This window comes from Caloenas nicobarica, chromosome 4, assembly GCF_036013445.1.
Source record: "Caloenas nicobarica isolate bCalNic1 chromosome 4, bCalNic1.hap1, whole genome shotgun sequence".
NCBI lineage: Eukaryota > Metazoa > Chordata > Aves > Columbiformes > Columbidae > Caloenas > Caloenas nicobarica.
Window position 1 is genome coordinate 35,408,814 of NC_088248.1, and position 17,993 is coordinate 35,426,806.

Sequence of the window (17,993 nt, forward strand, 5' to 3'; positions counted from 1 at the left end):
AGCAAATACTGATGCTGCTTAGTAATTTATTCCTGGTTTAAATCACGTGCATTTAAAATGTATCAAATTGTCAGACCTGGAAATTATAGTCTTCTATGCACTTTATCCACAGGACAGAAACTGTACAAACTGTAGTACTGTTAGCTATTTTTTATTACCTTTCACTAGCACCTGCTAAGCAAGATATTGTTTCTTTCATTGCACTCACCAAGTCTATCTTGCATCCTTCTTATCCAGAATTTTAGCTGGTGTCTTCTCCTCTTACCATGAGTTTTAATGACATATTGCCAGCACAAGACAAAAGATGTTGTTGATGTTGTTCTGGGAGGCAATGGTTCTACAACGAGAACCAAAAGACTTTTGGAAACAGTAGGAATAAAGTCCATAGGGTTACCTCAGAGACAAGAGCAGGTTTAGGCCTAATAGAAAAAGCCATTCTCCTGAACTTTAAGAGGATCTTCTGAAGAACACCAAAACAGTCTTCCTTTTAATACCAACAAATACTACTTTTTGCTTTGGAAACGCACATAACATTTCTAGATTTTACTCTTGTGGTTGTGAGGATGATGTTACAAATCTCTACTTACAAAGAAATTATTAGTTTATTCCAGCTAAAGGACACAATATTTTTGGTGGCAGAACCCAAGTGTGCTGCAGAGGTTTATGACTGCTGAAAGAAATTGGATTCAGGTTGCCAAAGACCAAACTGCATGCATAAGTGAATGTAATGCACTAGTCTTACAGCTAGATACCACGTTTTCCTTGTCTAAGCCAAAACCAAGCTTGTTCATTGTCTCTTTTACAATTAAAGATAAGTAAGAGTTAAAATGGGCAGCTATGTACTGTTCCCACATTTTTTAGACTATCAGACACTTTTCAGATATTGCATGTGGGATAGATTTCATAACAGACTTCGTTTCTCTTTCAAGCACTTCTAGTGATAAAGCAGCTCCATAGGTTTAAGCTGTCGTTTTCCACTGCCCTCTTGTCACATGTGGCCGTGTCGTAATGTCACGTCCCAGACACATAACAAGCACATCTTGACTATAATTAGTTTTCTCCACCCTGCCATTTCTAACACATAGAGGGTTCTACAAACTTTTTTCTATGATTGTTAGAAATTTTCTCCTTATCTCTGTCCCAAATTTGTGTATGACCACTACATGCTCATTTATGCTTAAACTAGTACTGTTTTATAGCTCTTTCCCTCTTTCCCCAGTGTTTAACCCAGCAGATATATCTAGAGGGATTAAGTTTATTCCCCTTCAGCCTTCATTTTTTCTGTGCTAAATTATCCCAGCTTCTGTCCCATTATATATCCCTTCTGCCAACTGTCCTAATAGCCCTTCCCTGCTTGCACTGATATTGTTATAAAAATTATTGCCCAGAAAGACAGTTGGAGTTTCAAGTTAATATTTTTAATGTTGTCTTTACAAGATAAGTGAGCTTTTGGTGGGGTGTGCAAACTGAGAAATGAACAGCAAAGGATTAGGAGTCCTAAACTAGATTCACTAATCTGAACTAAGTGTCAGATCTGAGAGAAGTTGAGCAAGGGACAGAGCAGTTCTCTAGAAGCTGAGTAGGGGGAAAAAAAACAGGTAATGCTTCGGATACTTCCATGTTCTAAGGCTATAACTCAGCAAAGGCAGTAGAGCTTCTGCTAAACTGGGATCATGGACACAAGCTGCCCAGGGGGACATCAGTCTGAAAACAAAGGTAAGTGAACTGAAGCAAACTCAGAAAATTTGAATAAATATCACTTTCTGGTTTGAGGTTTTTTCCAGAGCTCAGCTGTGACCCCAAAAAACATGAACCTCTTACAGTGTCAGAAGCAAAGAAGTGACCCTATAATGATCATTGCAGCATGGGAGACGTGTGAAGGGACAACACGGCTATGCAAAATAAATTTTTGATGTTTAACATACTTTTAAAAATTTAAGCACACTGAAAATAAGACATCCTGGGGGATGCCTGCTGGGGAAGAAAACGGAAACTGAATGTGAATAGTTATTTGGTCTTGTTTTTCAATAAGTCAAAATGTGCTGTAAATATTTTTCCTCAAAAATAACTCCAGAAAGAATCAAAGCACGTTTGTTTGATTCTAGTCTTAGCTCATAGTGTCATGGCCAAATTCTAACTCAGGCTATTAACATCTACATTTTCCCTGTAACTTGCATTAGAAGCAACAAACTTCCAAATTTGTCTTAAAGATCTTGTGGGCCCAGTTGAACTCTCCTGTATAGTGTGTCGAAGACACATTGCTGAGGAATGGCTGACGTAACAAGTCCATGTTGCTTTGTACTGAGGGAAAAGATCTTTGGAAGGACAAGTGTTTTACCTCACAGTAAAAAACTTTAAGGATTGCGTATAATTTGAACACTGAGAAATCTACCCTTTAATTATTGGTATGAGATAAATATGCTTATGTTCTAGACTTTGTCTAGTGGCTGGTTTTATTTCTGTCATCTATTTTAATTTACATTTCTATTACAAAAATGTCACAGAGAATTTATAGAAGTGCTTAGTTTTCTTCACGGTAACATCTGCTGCTTGTAAACTGAATGCCTTGACAGCTTCAAGTAAGATCTAGAATTCCAACAGACACAAACCCCAGTTTTGTGTATTTGTATTTTTATTTGGGATAGCCTTGCTAGGAGACGACATTCATGTAACTCTTGAAATGAAAACCAGTATCTAAATCACAAAAGCTGGGTGTAAAGCAACTGGTTATACTGACCTAAGGTCATAATTAATTACTTCCAATTTACAAAAATTATACTGAATTATGCTTGGTCTTGCAAACTATCATGGCTGGGCCTTCATCTTGACTTAGTTCTTTTGAGTTGCTCTGTGAGAGTTTTGCTCCACAGAGCAAAAAGGATTGTGAGCTATAAGGAAATTATGGAGACAATTTTCAGTCTTCACAAGATAACAAATGGATAGAAATTGGGGGAAATAGCAGGAGATAAGCCTATCAGTGACTAGTCTTTCACCTCTTTCTCCCCTCCCACTGCTCTCCCTCACTCTCACCAGAAGGTCTCCAGATTTAGATCTTTTCCTGGCACCACAAATATAAAGGTGCAGTTTGGACTTCTGCAAATGCGTTCTAGATAGATGTGGTATGAAATTATTTACTCAGTCTGGGAGCTTAAGAAGGTGTTGTAGCAGTGCTAGTGCCCCTGTATGCCATAAAAGAAACAGATTGAATTAAAGTGGAGCTCAGAAGTTGTGCTGGCTGAATTCTGGCATGACCTGCCCATGGGCTGTGCAAGTATCTGTGTGATGCCAGCTCTTCCTCTCTGACAGCAGTGGACAGAGGACACATGGGAGGAGTTTGAACATCCCTGTGCCTGACAGCCTCTTGTTTCCTGCAGCTCCAATTGCTGTAGGAGTAAAATAAAGAAATAAATAGAATTCCATTAGAGTCTGATCATGTTGAGTGTCTCTGTGGAGTAGGCACCAGGCATATTTTCTGATGCTTGCATCTTAAGCTAGCGTTGGCTGTTTGTGATCTGAGAACACTAAAAGCCGTCCAACATTTTGACCTTTTCTACTTTTCATTTCTGAAAAGCTAACAACAAATACTTCTTCTCCCATCTAAATAATTCTTTTCCAAGAATGTCTTCTTTTTTCCAAAGAAAATAAACTGTCTTCTTACTTTATAAACCTCTTGTCATTCTGACTGTTCTTCTTCCGGACTCTCTATTTGTCCTTTTCTTTAAGAACACCTTTCAAACTGAGTGTCATCCTGGCCCAGTGAGATCCCACCAGTATCGACTAGTGTAAACAAATAACTCTTTTCTCATATGCTTATTAATATACCCCAGAAGGTCATGTTGAGATTTGCTTTTTTTTGCAACGTATTTACTTTAGATTTTTTTGGTTTACTGTGACACCAAAATTATTTTCTAGCCTACGTCTCCTAGCCAACACTCTCCCCACTTCATCTCTTCTGTCTCCTTCTGAAGCGTAGCTTTTAGACTCTGCTGGCTTCCACCTTTTATTTCTGGACTATCTGTTCGAGATATCAGTACCATGTTAATAGTCTTCTTTAAAGCTACTCAAAACCCTTACCCGTTTGCTCTCTAAATGTGCATCTCTTTTATTATTCAGGTACTAAATTATGTTAGACATACAAGCTATGTTCCCTCCCATGGGACTTCTAAGGGCAAATCACATATGCTTTCCTTTAGGATGAGACATATACAATAACTTTGCCCAAATCTTTCTGCTTGCTTATATGATTCTCCACGACATTCTTGTAAAGCCTTGCCTCAAACTGGATATAGCTACAGTTGCATTGATCATGGTGAGTTTGAGATGGATCTTTATACTTGGCCCGCTACCACAGCAGGAAGGAGGAGATATGAGACTTCATTGAGACATAAAACATATAGAAATAAAAATAAATTCTGGTAACAACTAGAGGTATGGGGGAGGTGTCAATATTAATTACAGCTTTGTCTTACAAGCTGTTTTTTTGTTGTAGATTTTTCATTTTGTTTGTTTGTGGGGTTTTTTTTTATTTTTGGTGTTTAAGAGTTAGGGTATGTGATATTTCAAGTAATGAGGAATTCCTGGAAGAAAAGCAGATTATTGTGGATCACTTACTTTCTATGAAAACCTGGTAGTGGTTCAATATTAAGTATCTCCTGTTTTCTTCTAGATTTGCCAATAAAGTCAGGGAAAAATGATAACGCATAAGAACATGCTTGCAGCAGAGAGGCTGCAACAAGCAATGCTTTCTTGTTCTGTGTGTAGGAATTGTTTTCCAGGAATTTTTCTTAGATAGTTTGCTTGGTTTTTTGTTAGAGATATAAAAAGCAGTTCTACATTGCTTCGCTGAGAGTCCTTATCTGAACAGTTTCCTACTACTCTGAGGATTTAAGTGATTAGAGACCTTACTGAGCTTACATTGGAGCCCATCAGCTGTGTGTTGAAGACTGTTTTGTTCTGGTCCCTCAATAGTCAACATAAACAATAGTCACTGCGGTGGCGAAAGGTGTTAGGGTGAACATCTGTAGGTCTCCCATTTATGTAAAATCCTTATTATTTTTCTATGGGAATTTGTACCAAATCACCTGTAATGTTTGAGATCCTAGCTGAAGGAAAAATGTTGTGGTTTTCTCTATTCTCTCTTCTCTCTTTCTGGGATGCTTGTGACTGAAATCAAAATGTCCAGACTTCTGTTTGACCAAAGAAGACTATGTTTAATTTCATTGAATTACAAACCTACAGTTATTTGATTAAATCAAAACAGTCATTCTCAACTGCTTAAAATCCCTCAAATAAAAACATAACTCATTTCTTACCCAGTCCATTTAAAAAAAAAGAAAAAAAAAGAAGAAAAGCTCAAATACTCTAAATGTCACCTCCATTTCTGCTTTAAGTGAAAGTTCAATGAGATTTCTGTCTTTCTGGAAATCCTGTTCCTACCTTAGTGAAACTAACAAGCAAGAGTTATTAGTTCATCTAGTTTGCTAATCGTCTGGAGTAATTTTTTTCTCAAGCTACTTAAATCTAAGTTTCACACTCAATATGCTGAGTCTGATAATTAAGTCCAGGCAATTTAATGTTATATTTATCAATTTTGTGTGGTTCATGATTTAATAACTAAAATAACCCCATCAGAATTCTTCCATTTAATGTCCTGCCTTGAAAACTTTCCATTCTTTAATGGATTAAGAGGGCAGCATGTTTTCTTGTACTTTGTCAAACATCTTCTCAGAGCAACACTACTACATATTTAAGAATCTTAAACCACCTGCTTTGTTTCAAAACCATTTTATGGGGTTTTAGCACAGAGGACAGTCTCCTGGAAAAATGAGTATGCAGTTTTAGCCTGCTTTACTCTGTGAATGTTAAGGTCTAGTTTGAACTACATTATGGTTAATCATGGATGGTTTTCTGTTCCCTTTGACAGGGATTCAATATCATTGCCCACAATTTTTTGATCCCCCCAGAGAGAAAGGCTATGAGTATATATAGGACGTTAACATCCAGCTTCTGTGGATGATGTTCAGGATTTTACTGCACCTCTACATGTTGCATAATTCACTTGTTTAAGACTGAAAACGTAGTTCTTGCCTGTCCCATGTCATGAAATAAAACAAGGAATTTCCTTCTACTGGAAAATAAGTAGCTCTTTTCTTGTGATTAATTGGTGGCAACAGAGCTGCTATGCATATTATGCATTGTTAAATAATACAGTGTTGATATTACAGGTATTAGCATAGTTTCTCCAAAACCAGCATGCTGCATAATTCTATTTGTAAAGCTGCCTCTCATTCTTGGAATGGAGAAAGTATGATTGTATTTTTATTTATTTCAGCAATTAGGCAAGGTTCTGAAAGAGTTCACTGAAAAAAGCACCCCCAAAAGGATTTTCTATTTCTAGCAAATCGCATGCTGCCCAGTGTGTTTTGACACGCCATTGGGTAAACAACCAAATCAGTATTTTATATGAAGATGAAAATCTTCTGCAGCAATTGCTCAATAAATGATACAGCTCAAGAAGGCAGCTTGATCCCTAGCTGTACAGGAAGGCAGTGTCCTTTATAATAAAAATAATACAAATACTAAATATATAGAGACTATAGTGATGGGTATGTTGCAAAACCAGAGTCAGGGAAGCATATGTCATTGTTAAAAGCAATGGAGCAATTTCTACAGCAGCAAGAAGGGTCAGCTCCTCCAATCCTGCTCATCAGGCACAGTGGCTAATGACTCACTGGTTTGTTATGGGCTTGCTAACTGGTCTTAACAACCTCTTTGTACGCACAGATTGATCTATGTGTTTTAGCAGTTTACCTGAGGTATCTTTTCTATTTCAAACGTGGCATCCCCAAATTAATACCCAAGGCTTTTTCTTTATTTAGACATGTATCCTCAACATAGATTTCCTTCTATTCCTGGACATTACTGCTTCATAAAACTATGTTTTTGTGACCCTGCTGCTATACATCTTAAGGATCACTGCTGACAGTATCATGAGTACAGCGTTTCCCACTGCTACCACCGTATGAGCACTCAGGGTTTGTAAATCAGTTACACATGGACATGTCAAGACTGAAGTAAATAAATAACTCATTGTCAGGCTTTGAGGATAGTTTAATAATTTTACCTATTTCTGAAAATTATATTATTAACTTTTTAGGGATTCCAAAAATAAGTATTCCTTACTCCTAAGAAAAAAAACCTTAAAGAAATATGAAATATCCGAATATATTCCCTGCATCATTTCCCTTATCAGTTCTGATCATTTGAGACAGGTTAGTCACCAGGAGTCTCCTCTCTCATCCCTTCTCTTTCTGCAGCTGCATCTCAGTCTCTTGCCTGGTTATACAGATTCTGTTGTGAAAATTATGCCTCACTCTTCCATTCCCTCCCTAAGCACTTGAGAATAACACCTTTCCAAGTATCTCAAAACTTGAGACCCCTGAACTGGCAGGTGTCTTCCTTATCCTGTTTCCAAGGAAATACCATCTAAAGTCACAGTAGACTGGACAGATTTCCCTAATCCCAGCCATTCTGCTGTTCACATATATCCTTCCAACTAATGCCAGAGCCTCAGTGACCTGTCTCTTTGCCTGGTCTGAAAGAGATGTGACAACAAATGGTCGACTTGATATGCATTAATAAAAAATATGTTCAATAATCTAGCAGTTTAATATCTTCACACACAGGGTGTTCTTTTTAACTGACAGCTCCTGCATGTTAACTTTTGGGGGCTTTTTTTAAATAGTATTCTCTTATCGTAAGAAAAAATGTGTAATTTAATTTTATTCCATGTTTAACTTGATTTTACAGTGAATTATCTTAGAAGAGACAAGCAGAAGTTCTAAGTCCCTGCAAAATTAAATGAGAAAAGATATTAAAATCATGTCTACAGCCTTTTAATGGGTAGATATTAATATAAATGTACTAATCACTCTAGTTCCAAAGCATCAAAGCAAAGGCACCTCAAGTAGCAGAGGTTCTCAAGGCCTAGATAAAAATCCCTTTCAAATATTCTGTTAGTCTATGTATATAAATTTACATTCTTAAATAGGCTTAGATATGCACAAGGAAAATAGATTCAGCCCTGGGTTATTATAATGAAATTTTGTGGCACATCTATTAATAGAAAGTAATTTCAATATCTATTTATCTAAAGTCAGTACCCGAATAAGTCAACTTTAACACAACACTCAATGCTGTTAGCAGCATGGTTTAGTGGATGTGGAGGGACTTGTTTTAATTTTCTTTACATCTTGGGGTACTTTTGCAGCTTATAGGTAAATACTAGACTTCAAAAAGAAAGAATAAAACATCCTTTATTTCCATATATTCACCCAGGAGGCATGTTTGGAAAACCTTCCTTAGAATTTTATGCAATAGGTTATTCCTGTTTGTGATTATATTTGAATATTCAGGGTACAGATGAAAAATATATGAGAGATCCCTCTGCCACATTCACTTTAACTTTTGAAACTAGCTTTATTCTAGGGCTTCGAAAGATGCTAGCTGACCTGATTTGATCAGAATTTATTCCAAGACTAGACCTGCAATACCAATTCTACAAATGCCTCTGTGTTGCAGTATTACGAAGAATCTTTTCTTGCAACTAAATGCTACCTGAAAATGAGGTCATATGCGCCTGAGATTCATGTTATAGAAAACCTGATAATAATAATTTCATTTATCATAAGTGTCTTCGAAGAACTTTGACGCAAGAAGGAACTAATAGCTCATTTTTGATGTTGCCAAGACTCTCTTTTTTTGTTGTTGTAAGTATTCAACTCCTTTTCGTTTTGTAGTCAGAGGCAAAATGGTATGTCTTGTCTTCCAGTTAGAATAGTATTTTTCTACACTGAATAGAAAAGCTCCCAAACAGTTCACGTATATAGAATTATTAGCACATGCTAATTTCAACAGTGTCCGTAAGAACATAGCTGGTTTGGACAATGAGTCAAGAGGGCAGCCTCCCTTTCGCTTTCAGATTTTGATGAAATTTCATGAAAAGGCTCCTGGGGAAATTTTTTTTAATTCATAAGTAGGGAATGCCAGAAGCAAATTAACTTCACTCAGTCTCTGTTCATGATCTCAAAACCTCATGAAAGTCAGTTGGAGTATTCTCAGAGGAAAGAAAGAACTGTGCTCTGTAGTTGAATACTAGCTTTTAAAAAACCTTTACTGTTTTTTTTATACTAATTTAAATATTGTGTTACTGTATTCCTTCTGACAATAATAAAAAATAGCCTGCAGTTCTTACTGTTCGAAAGTGGCTGTTGCCAATTAACTACTCCTCCGACATTCCTTTTTATATGCTATTTGAATATGCGTACCATTTCCCTCTGTTAACTACTCCATTATATATTGTCATGCCATATAAGCAATCTAAAGCAGACACAGTTAAGCAGTAACTTCCAAAAGATAGACTCCAAAAATGTCCATGTCCCCTTAAACCTCAAGCCTTATGTCTTGTATAGGGCATGGGTTTTTATTAATTTTATTTTGAAATACTGCTATAATACTACAGATCGAAAGAAAACCTAGAAGAAGAGCCCTGAAACAAATGAACTGAATGTTTCATTAGTATTTACACTCTGCTATAGATTTCTCACATTCAGGCCCACTGATCTGGAAGGAAGCTTTTTGGTTATCTGAAAAAGATTCCTGATTGTACAGATAAAATGTATGATAAATTCTATATCATACGCACTAGTTTTCATCTTAAAACCACTTTGGTTCCCATATTCATACTCATTTGGAAAGCTGCTCTAGAAACTCCTTGTGGTGACGGTTTAGTACCTTCTGAAGAATAACACTGTGTTATTTCTATTTAAACTTTTGTGTACCAGCTGTTAACCACATATTTGCATGCTATTGTGGTCCATTAGCTTAAACAGGTCTTTCCCAGTCTCTCATGAGGACTTCCACCTTCGCCGAGTATTTTCAGAAAGTAACCCCAGCTACTTTCTGTCTTCTATTTATGAGGCTAATAAATAAGTTTCTTTTGCCTTTTTTTCCTCCTAAGTTAAGTAGTTTTTCCACTCTCCTGATCATCCTTAGAGTTTTTCTGTGTAACGGAATCTGAATAACTTGGAATGGCACTCAGTGCACAAGAGGAAAAAAGAGGAACTCTTTTCCAACTCTTTCCAGCACGATCTATAAGATTATTATTGTATTCCTGCCATACAAGAAATAATCCCTCTGGAAAAAAATCCCTATTATTTCCTTTATTTTTTTCAAGGCAGCACATTTCATTATTAATAGCGAAAGAGTGTTCCTCTTTTGCTTTTAAATGGTCAAAATGTACACGATCTAAAATCAGCTACGATGATATCACTGCGTTAACCAGGTTAAACATATTTTTAAAGTTCTCTAAAGCCACAGAGTTAAAGGTTGGGTCAAAATACTTTTTTCATTTACCCAAATCCAAATTATTCTGTATTTAAATCTACTGACCAAAGAACTTCATCGTATCGGTTTTGGGTAGAATGACTTTTATTTCAGACAAATTCAACATGATTTCGGTAGCTGTATCTTACAGCATGCCTGAAATTTGCCACAGGTTTATTTTGTGTTTCTGTGAACAAATTGGTCAAATAACTTGTTTGTATGTTCTGATATGCTGAAACTGTTGATAGAAAAGACAGCAGAGCTCTGAAGCTGATGGGAGCGGCTCTCTGCTGTGACATTTTTTTCCTACAAAGCCTTGGTACAAGATAAATTACCACTGGTATTTAAAAAAAAAAATCTGGTGAGGTTATGTGATGCTGTTTACCACCAGAAAAGCCTTTCATAAAAGCAATATAAAACTTGGGAATTTCAAGCAGCAAACAACTAGTAATTTGTTCAGGGTTGAATTTGCAGTTGATTTTCTTTTAAAACTCTAAGCTGAGGTTGCTTTTAGGAACTTCCAGATATTCTTCATTCTATTTATTATCGTCTTCATCTTAAAATCATGTTACATTTTAACATGCTGCTTTTATCCACCTCGCATAACTCTAAGGATACAAAATTATTTTGTTTTCTGTACCAGATGTAACACCGTGTAACAAAACACACGGTCTCTAAAACAAAATCATCTAAAAATTGTTATTTCCTTAAATGGACATTTTCTTTTTGAACTACTGGCCAAGTGAATGACCATAAGTAAAATCATCAGTGTCTTCTGCATGTCTTTTGTAACAGGCATTTGTAAGACAGGAATTACTGTTACTTAGCAAGTTGCTCAACACCTCCTCGCTGGGCATCTTAGCAGACACCCAAACCACGGCAGTGAAAAGATAGCATGCAGTTGCTGTTGAAGTGGGATATTTTTGGCAGAAAATGTAGAGTAAAGCTTGTAAAAAAGAGGTAGAGCTTAACAGAAAGTAGAGGATTATTCAAAGCCTGAGGTGCTGTGAATAAAGATGCGAAGTCTAGGATATAGGAAGATATAGGAGTGATAAATAAAAGGACTAAGCAGGCAGCAAGAGGTAAATATGATAGATATAAGGTGCTGACAATCATTTAGGGAATTCCAAGTTCAGATAAAATAGATGAAACTTGAGTGAAGGAGGATTTTAGCAAAAGTTTTCAAATATAGGATTGATCTAACACCAACAAAGATAGTGTAACAGGGTGTCGTTGTGAAAGAAAAACTGATGGGGAAGGAATGACTAATAGAAAATGTTTTAATTTAAGTTGTAAGCACAGCAAACAGTTGAAGAATAATAGGAGTTGTGTTTTCACTTCCCAGGAAGGATATGGTGATTTACTTTACTAAGAACAGGTGGAGTGATGAAGACAGGAGCGTTACTGGAGAAGAAGATAACAAAGATTAAATATGCATGAGAAGTAATAGGCATTCTGGGGAGATGGAAACACAAGTCAAACACTAATTTGAAGAGACAAATAGTGTTAGGAGGAAACAATTTCAACGTATAAATAACTAACTAGGAGGCCAAAATGGAAGCAGCAAACCTTGGACCACGTGCACAGGAGGAGACAGACTCAGTCCTGGTCAGTGTAAGGAGAGCGTGCCCCTCAAACTAAGTCTAGGAGTTCAGGTCCCAGAAGAGGGGCACACAGCAGGTCCTGCAGCATTTTGGGACAGACAATCCAGAGCACTAGAGCTTGCCTTCCACGCAGACCTGGATAAGGGCACTGGACGCTTTGTTTTCTGTATGATATACAAGCCCCTCCACAGAGAGCAAATGGAAACTAGGAAAAAAAAAAGAGTGTAAGAAAGGCAGGGGCACGAAAGCAAGAGAGCATGGGAAAGGGAATAGCAGAGGAGAATATGTAGACACTGGTAGAAATCTGGAGGAAGGAAAAATCTGTTTAAAAGTAAGGGAGTAGAATAAAGAAAAGAGTGTAGATAGGAAGAAACAACAGGTTTCAATGGTAAAGAGTACTATTTCTACAAATACTCTGAAAACTATAAGAGGTAAAAAGAACAGTCTGTGATCCAGTGTTTGGGAGTGAGACAGAGCTGAATAATGGCAAAATTAATCACTCATGAAAAACAAATATTTTATTCAAAGCACAGAATTATAATAAATGGTTTAATTAAACATTGCTCACTAGATGTCTTGTGCATGCAAGACATGCACGAGCCTTCCTTATCTAGAAACCATTTTGTTAACCAGTTATTAACTTTTGACTGTTAGGTTCTGAGACATAATATTAAAAAGGGAATAGGAGACAAGCCTTAGCTACCATGTCAGTGCCAATTCTCTGTTCTAAGCTTAGTGCTTGACATTATAAATTACAAGCTGGCCAAATGACAGCTATGCCCACTCTTTTTGCTTCCTCTCTCCCTTTTCCTATCCTTTTTAAGGTTAGCAGTCACACAGCAAATAGAGGCACCAGAAGGATTTGTTTACAGAGGCCAAAATTTCATATCACCTCATTAGTTTCCACTCCTTCTGAGAATGTTCAGTAGGTTCTCCAGAAGGTCAATATCTTCTAAGAATAGTTCAATACTATTCTGGACCCTCTGTTAATTTTTCTATACCCTTAGACATGCAACAAACAGCAAGACAGTTTGTTAGAGAGTGCTTTTTATTTTACTTTGAGAACTAGGGTGAATTTTGGAGTGAATATTGATTTTTACATGCATAAATCCCACTTTTAAAATTCCATGTTTTGGGGGAAAGTATAAATTCTAATCCATTTATTCCTATTGTGCTGGCATTACCCCATATTTCAAATCATTGTGCTAAAATGCAGCTGCTAAGGTATATGGGTTTTAATGCTAAGCTTTCCCATCTTTTCAGTGGGGTCAAGAGAAAAGGAAGAGAAAATCAAATAGTTATCTTCAAAGCCCACCTTGCACAGAGCCAATATGTGACCTGAAACCTACTTTGAGGGAGTTGATGATTAAAATGACATCAGTTGCTTAGTATCTATTTCTTGTAGTAAAAATTATTTAATTATGTAAGGAAATATATGCAAATAAAGAATACGATACTAGCATTTGGTATGTAGACAAATGGTGCAATATATTTACTTCAATAACATGGTTTTATGACCTGAAATCATAATATGCACAGCCCTGTACATTGAGGTATATGACTAACTAGAAGCATGTGAACAGTTCTATAATATTTGAAGAATTCAGGACCTAAGGAACCGAAGGAACTAAACAAACATTCAAATATACATTGTGCAAAAATATTTTCAGATAAACATTTGTTGCAACTCTCCATGCGTGTTAGCAGAGATGTGCTGTTAGGTGCAGGCAGGCTAGATTCAGAGTCTGGAAGGAAGTGAATACCAGGAGAGAAAAATGTTTTATCTTTTGTGTCCCAATCATAATATCTCAATCAGTGAGGTTATAATATAATTTTTCAAAATATGACTACACCTTTTCTCTGGAGTCAGTTGATTCAGATGAATCTTTCATTCCACGAATGCCTTTAATGTGCCTGGATATTTTTGGCTGAGATCCTTGGTATTCTGTTCACTCTTGCACCAAAACAAAGCATAAATCTTAACTATCTGCATACATCAGAAGTCTTCCTCAGCTACAACCACTATTTATATTCTATTAAAAATGAAGGAGATGTAAGTGCTAAATGGCATTCAAATTATTATCAGCGCACCTGACAGAGACAGCAGCATGAGCTCACATTAAGCTTTCTTACTTCACTTCTCAGACTCATATAGACATTTGACCATCATTATAATCAATTACCATAATTGAGGCTCTTTGCAATTTTAGTGCATAAGCAAACTCTTTGGTTACAAGGGAAAAGATTTTTGCCTTTCTCAGTCCCAGGATCACAGACCACACGGTATCAGCTTTAGAACGTTGGAGATGCTTGTGTGATGTACAAGAAATTGGCAAAAAATATTTTTGGCTTTTCCTCTGGATGTAAGAACAAAGGAGAACGGGAAATAAGGTTTTTAATGCTCAGTGTAGGTAGAAACAGGTCCTTGCCTGAAAGATACTTTCCACATGGCTTGTGTGGTAGAGAGAAACATCACTGAAAACAAAGATGAGTCCTATTCAGCTAAAGACTGCCTGGATGCAAATGCATTTGTGTAGGTGACAAGGAAAGTGGAAAACATGTCTGTTATCAACAGAGGAAACACTATGGAAAGAGAAAGATAGAACAAGCTGCAAAAATAAGAAAAGGTGTCTGTGTAAGATAATCCTATTAAGTATGCGTTTACTAATTGAGAAAGTGATTTGATTGTTTTAAGGGAAATTTGCACTTATTAAGAGATGTTAATATGTGCTGAAAATGATGGTCTGTCCCCAGAAGGAAAAAAAAAAAAAGAGACGACTTATAAGCAATGTTAATTGAGGCTCATGAGTGCAAGAATCTCCTAGCAGGTAGCTAGAAGTTCAGGATGAAATGGAAAGGAGAGGTTTCTTATCTTGTCTGATTTCAGTCCCTTGACTTAGAAAAAGTTCATAGACATTAAACAGAATTTCTTGGATGAGCAAGTGGAAGAAACTTTACTGTTCCTGGCCAAACTTCATGTTAATTATAAGAAAAACTCTGGGGACTGAAAATCTATGAATGGTTTAGTGGAAAGGTTATGATGGAAAGAAAAAAATAGTACCCATTCAACAAGAGTTTTTCAAGTCTGCTCAAGTCATTGAACTATTGATGTTTGTTCTCTTTGCTTTTAATGATATATTAACACATTCTATAGCACCATGGGATCTGTATATTTTTCATATGCTACTTCATTGAAGTGATTTAAAGGAATATCTGAAATTCAAATTCCTGTGTAAATCAATGACTTCCATCTCGTTTGGCTTTATGTAGGTGAAATTATTACGTAAACAGAATATACTTTCAAATCTGGTAAAACAAAGGATAGGGCTAACTTATAGGTGGGTAACATGCAAGTTAAACCCAGAATTCTTCTCGTTCTTTTGTTATGATATCAAGCTTTGATCATATAGTGTCTATATGCAAACTTGCCCATGCCTGAGTTGGGATATAGGAAATCAATCTTTCCTTTTGAAGCCATGTTTAGATATTGGATTATTAGCCCTTTCTCACTACTGATGTTTCATGCTCTACTAAACTATGATGACTGCAAACAACATGAACCGAACTGTCTAGAAAGAACTTACATATTATTGCTGTAGAAATAACTAATTTGGGATAATTATGACCATTCTTTCAATAGACCACGATGGTATCTTCTGGAAAAGGTAGCCATCATTGCTGTTCGCCAGTGAAGTATGGGTAGGAAAGAACTGCACCTCAGCTGAATAAAACAGCTTAACAAATGTGGGTTTGATAGCTACCACTGGGCTTACTGCAAACATCTATTTGTGCTATCATGCAGGTGTGTGTGAAAAAATGCTCCTTTGGAAAATGTATGTTACTTTTATTCTAACCACTTACAAAGAAATTGCCTTACATTATTAGATTGCTTCATACATCCAGGAGCATTTATCTTCTATACTATACAAATTTGTCTAGCAAGATGTAAACCTTTTAGTATCTTTCACTGGGATTCTGAAACAGAGCTTGAATTTCTGTTTCCCTAAGCAGGTGGTAGAAAGACAGTTGGAGTGGCCACCAACCACAAACACAAGGCTTTGAGATTGATTTTTTGTTCACTGATCCCAGTGTCTGTTCTGCAAAATGCATGTTACCTCCTGTCCTCCCTCTATGCAGGTCATGGAAGGTTTTAGGGAGTAGAGCGGGAGACTGATTTTCTTAACTCCATCTGAAACAGCTGCTGTTTGCTGTAATGAGAGTAACAAACACAATTTTATTAAGGACTCGCCTTAGTACTCCCCATTCAGCATATTGTAGCTGAGTAATGTTACAGGAACACAGACTTGTTGAGGATGTACTTACGTTACTACCTGAAATGTTAGGTGTTAACCATAGCCATCTACTAGAGACAAAAGCAAACACTTTTCAAAGCAACAACCGTTATTCAGGTATCGGTCAAAGAAAATTTAGCAAAGTTAGTCGAAATTAACATAATTACATTGGATTTAACAATATTCAGAGAAAGAGTGTGATTATCGTATGCTCGATATTCTTGGCTCATAACCTTTCATTTTAATTCATCTCTATTAGCAGAAGTTACTCTGTTTAAAGCACATTCTGATGTCAAATGTTGTGCATTAAACAGTTATTAAGTTCTGAAACTGGAAGATAACCGGTAAATCATACAGACACTGCCAATAACTTAAAGCAGGAGTTGCCCAGACAAGACAACAGAAACTTTATTGCAAGGAACGCCTGGGGGCCACACTGAAGGAAATACTGATCAGAAAATGGTTTCCTTCAGTCCTTTCCCTGAGAATTGCCAGTATAGCTATTCTTCCCCAATGGCTTTCCTTTATGTGTCAATGTACACAGAAAGTGGGAAAAAAATCGTTTTTAAAGGCCTTGCATTTTAATGCCCTAACTTTGCATTGAAGTCCTACATGGACTTGGGATTTCGCATCCTTTGTTTCATGCTTCTCCTGTGGTCTGAGATAATTTCATTACTTGCATGTCAAGGTATGGATATGTTGCTGCTATTTATAATAGCACACACTTTTAACTAAGCACAAGAACACTGTCTTTATTTTAGTTCTCTGTAATACTAAAAATAGGTAAACAACTCTTAGTGTAGGCGTCTTCTTTCTAGAAATTAACCTCACTGTCCAGACTAAAGAAATGCTAAGTTAGCTTAATGATGTGAACTATTACTCAAAACTATAATAAAAATAAGATATTCATTCTGCCTTACCACAAGTATTGAAAATTTTGGGAATGGAAAAGGAATTAGATTTTCTGTGAAATTCAAGTAAATTAAAAAAAAAATTAAAAAGAAAAGCTTTACATTCATTTGGAAGATAAATTGCATTAAAAGGCTATTTTCCTCAGGATATTTTTTAATCATAGTGAGGCAGATACTTATATCAGCTATTCAGGGAAAATTAGTTTGCTAACATTTTTAGAGTGATTAGTATTTAGCATAAGACTGTGAACTGTTTTACTGTTACCAGATGATATTTAATTTGAGGTTCAGTATAGTTTTTCATAAACCATATTGTATTTTTGTTGTAATATCAGGCTCAGACACACGGCATTCTGTATTTATGAAACAGTTAAATATTTTGTCATTCCCTATTAAAAACAGCACAAGTACATGAAGATTTTTTTAAGAAGTCAAAAGCTAAAATCCTGAATCAATCTTGAAGTGCTTTTTTTTTTTTCCTCTCACTTGATTTAGGGTGAAAAGAGTAATCATGTAGTCCAGTTGAAGCTACTACCACTGTACCCAGCAACTGGATAATACATAAGGATTTGAATCACAGCCCTCAAGACAGAATCAGGGTGAGCTGATTTTTGGTCAATAAGAAAATCTACAGAACGTGCAGAGGCGAGAAAATAGTTTATTAGTTAAGAAGATTCTGTAGAAAAGACAGATAGAAGTAACAATTAAAGGAAAAAAGAAAGAATAACAGCACCATCTTTCTTGAGACAATAATAGAATTAGAGAAAGAATCTCAGTGAGGAACTTGGAGTGCTATTTTCAAA

General features: G+C 36.3%; 1 protein-coding gene across 1 annotated transcript in view; it reads left to right on the forward strand.

Moving 5' to 3' along the window:
• Positions 1–1,673: 1,673 nt before the first annotated feature.
• Positions 1,674–17,993, forward strand: part of RXFP1 (relaxin family peptide receptor 1) — a 77,116-nt gene continuing 60,796 nt past the window's right edge. Inside the window, exon 1 of the mRNA XM_065634886.1 lies at positions 1,674–1,716. Coding sequence (XP_065490958.1) covers positions 1,674–1,716 — 43 coding nt within the window. The remainder of the gene's footprint in view (positions 1,717–17,993) is intronic.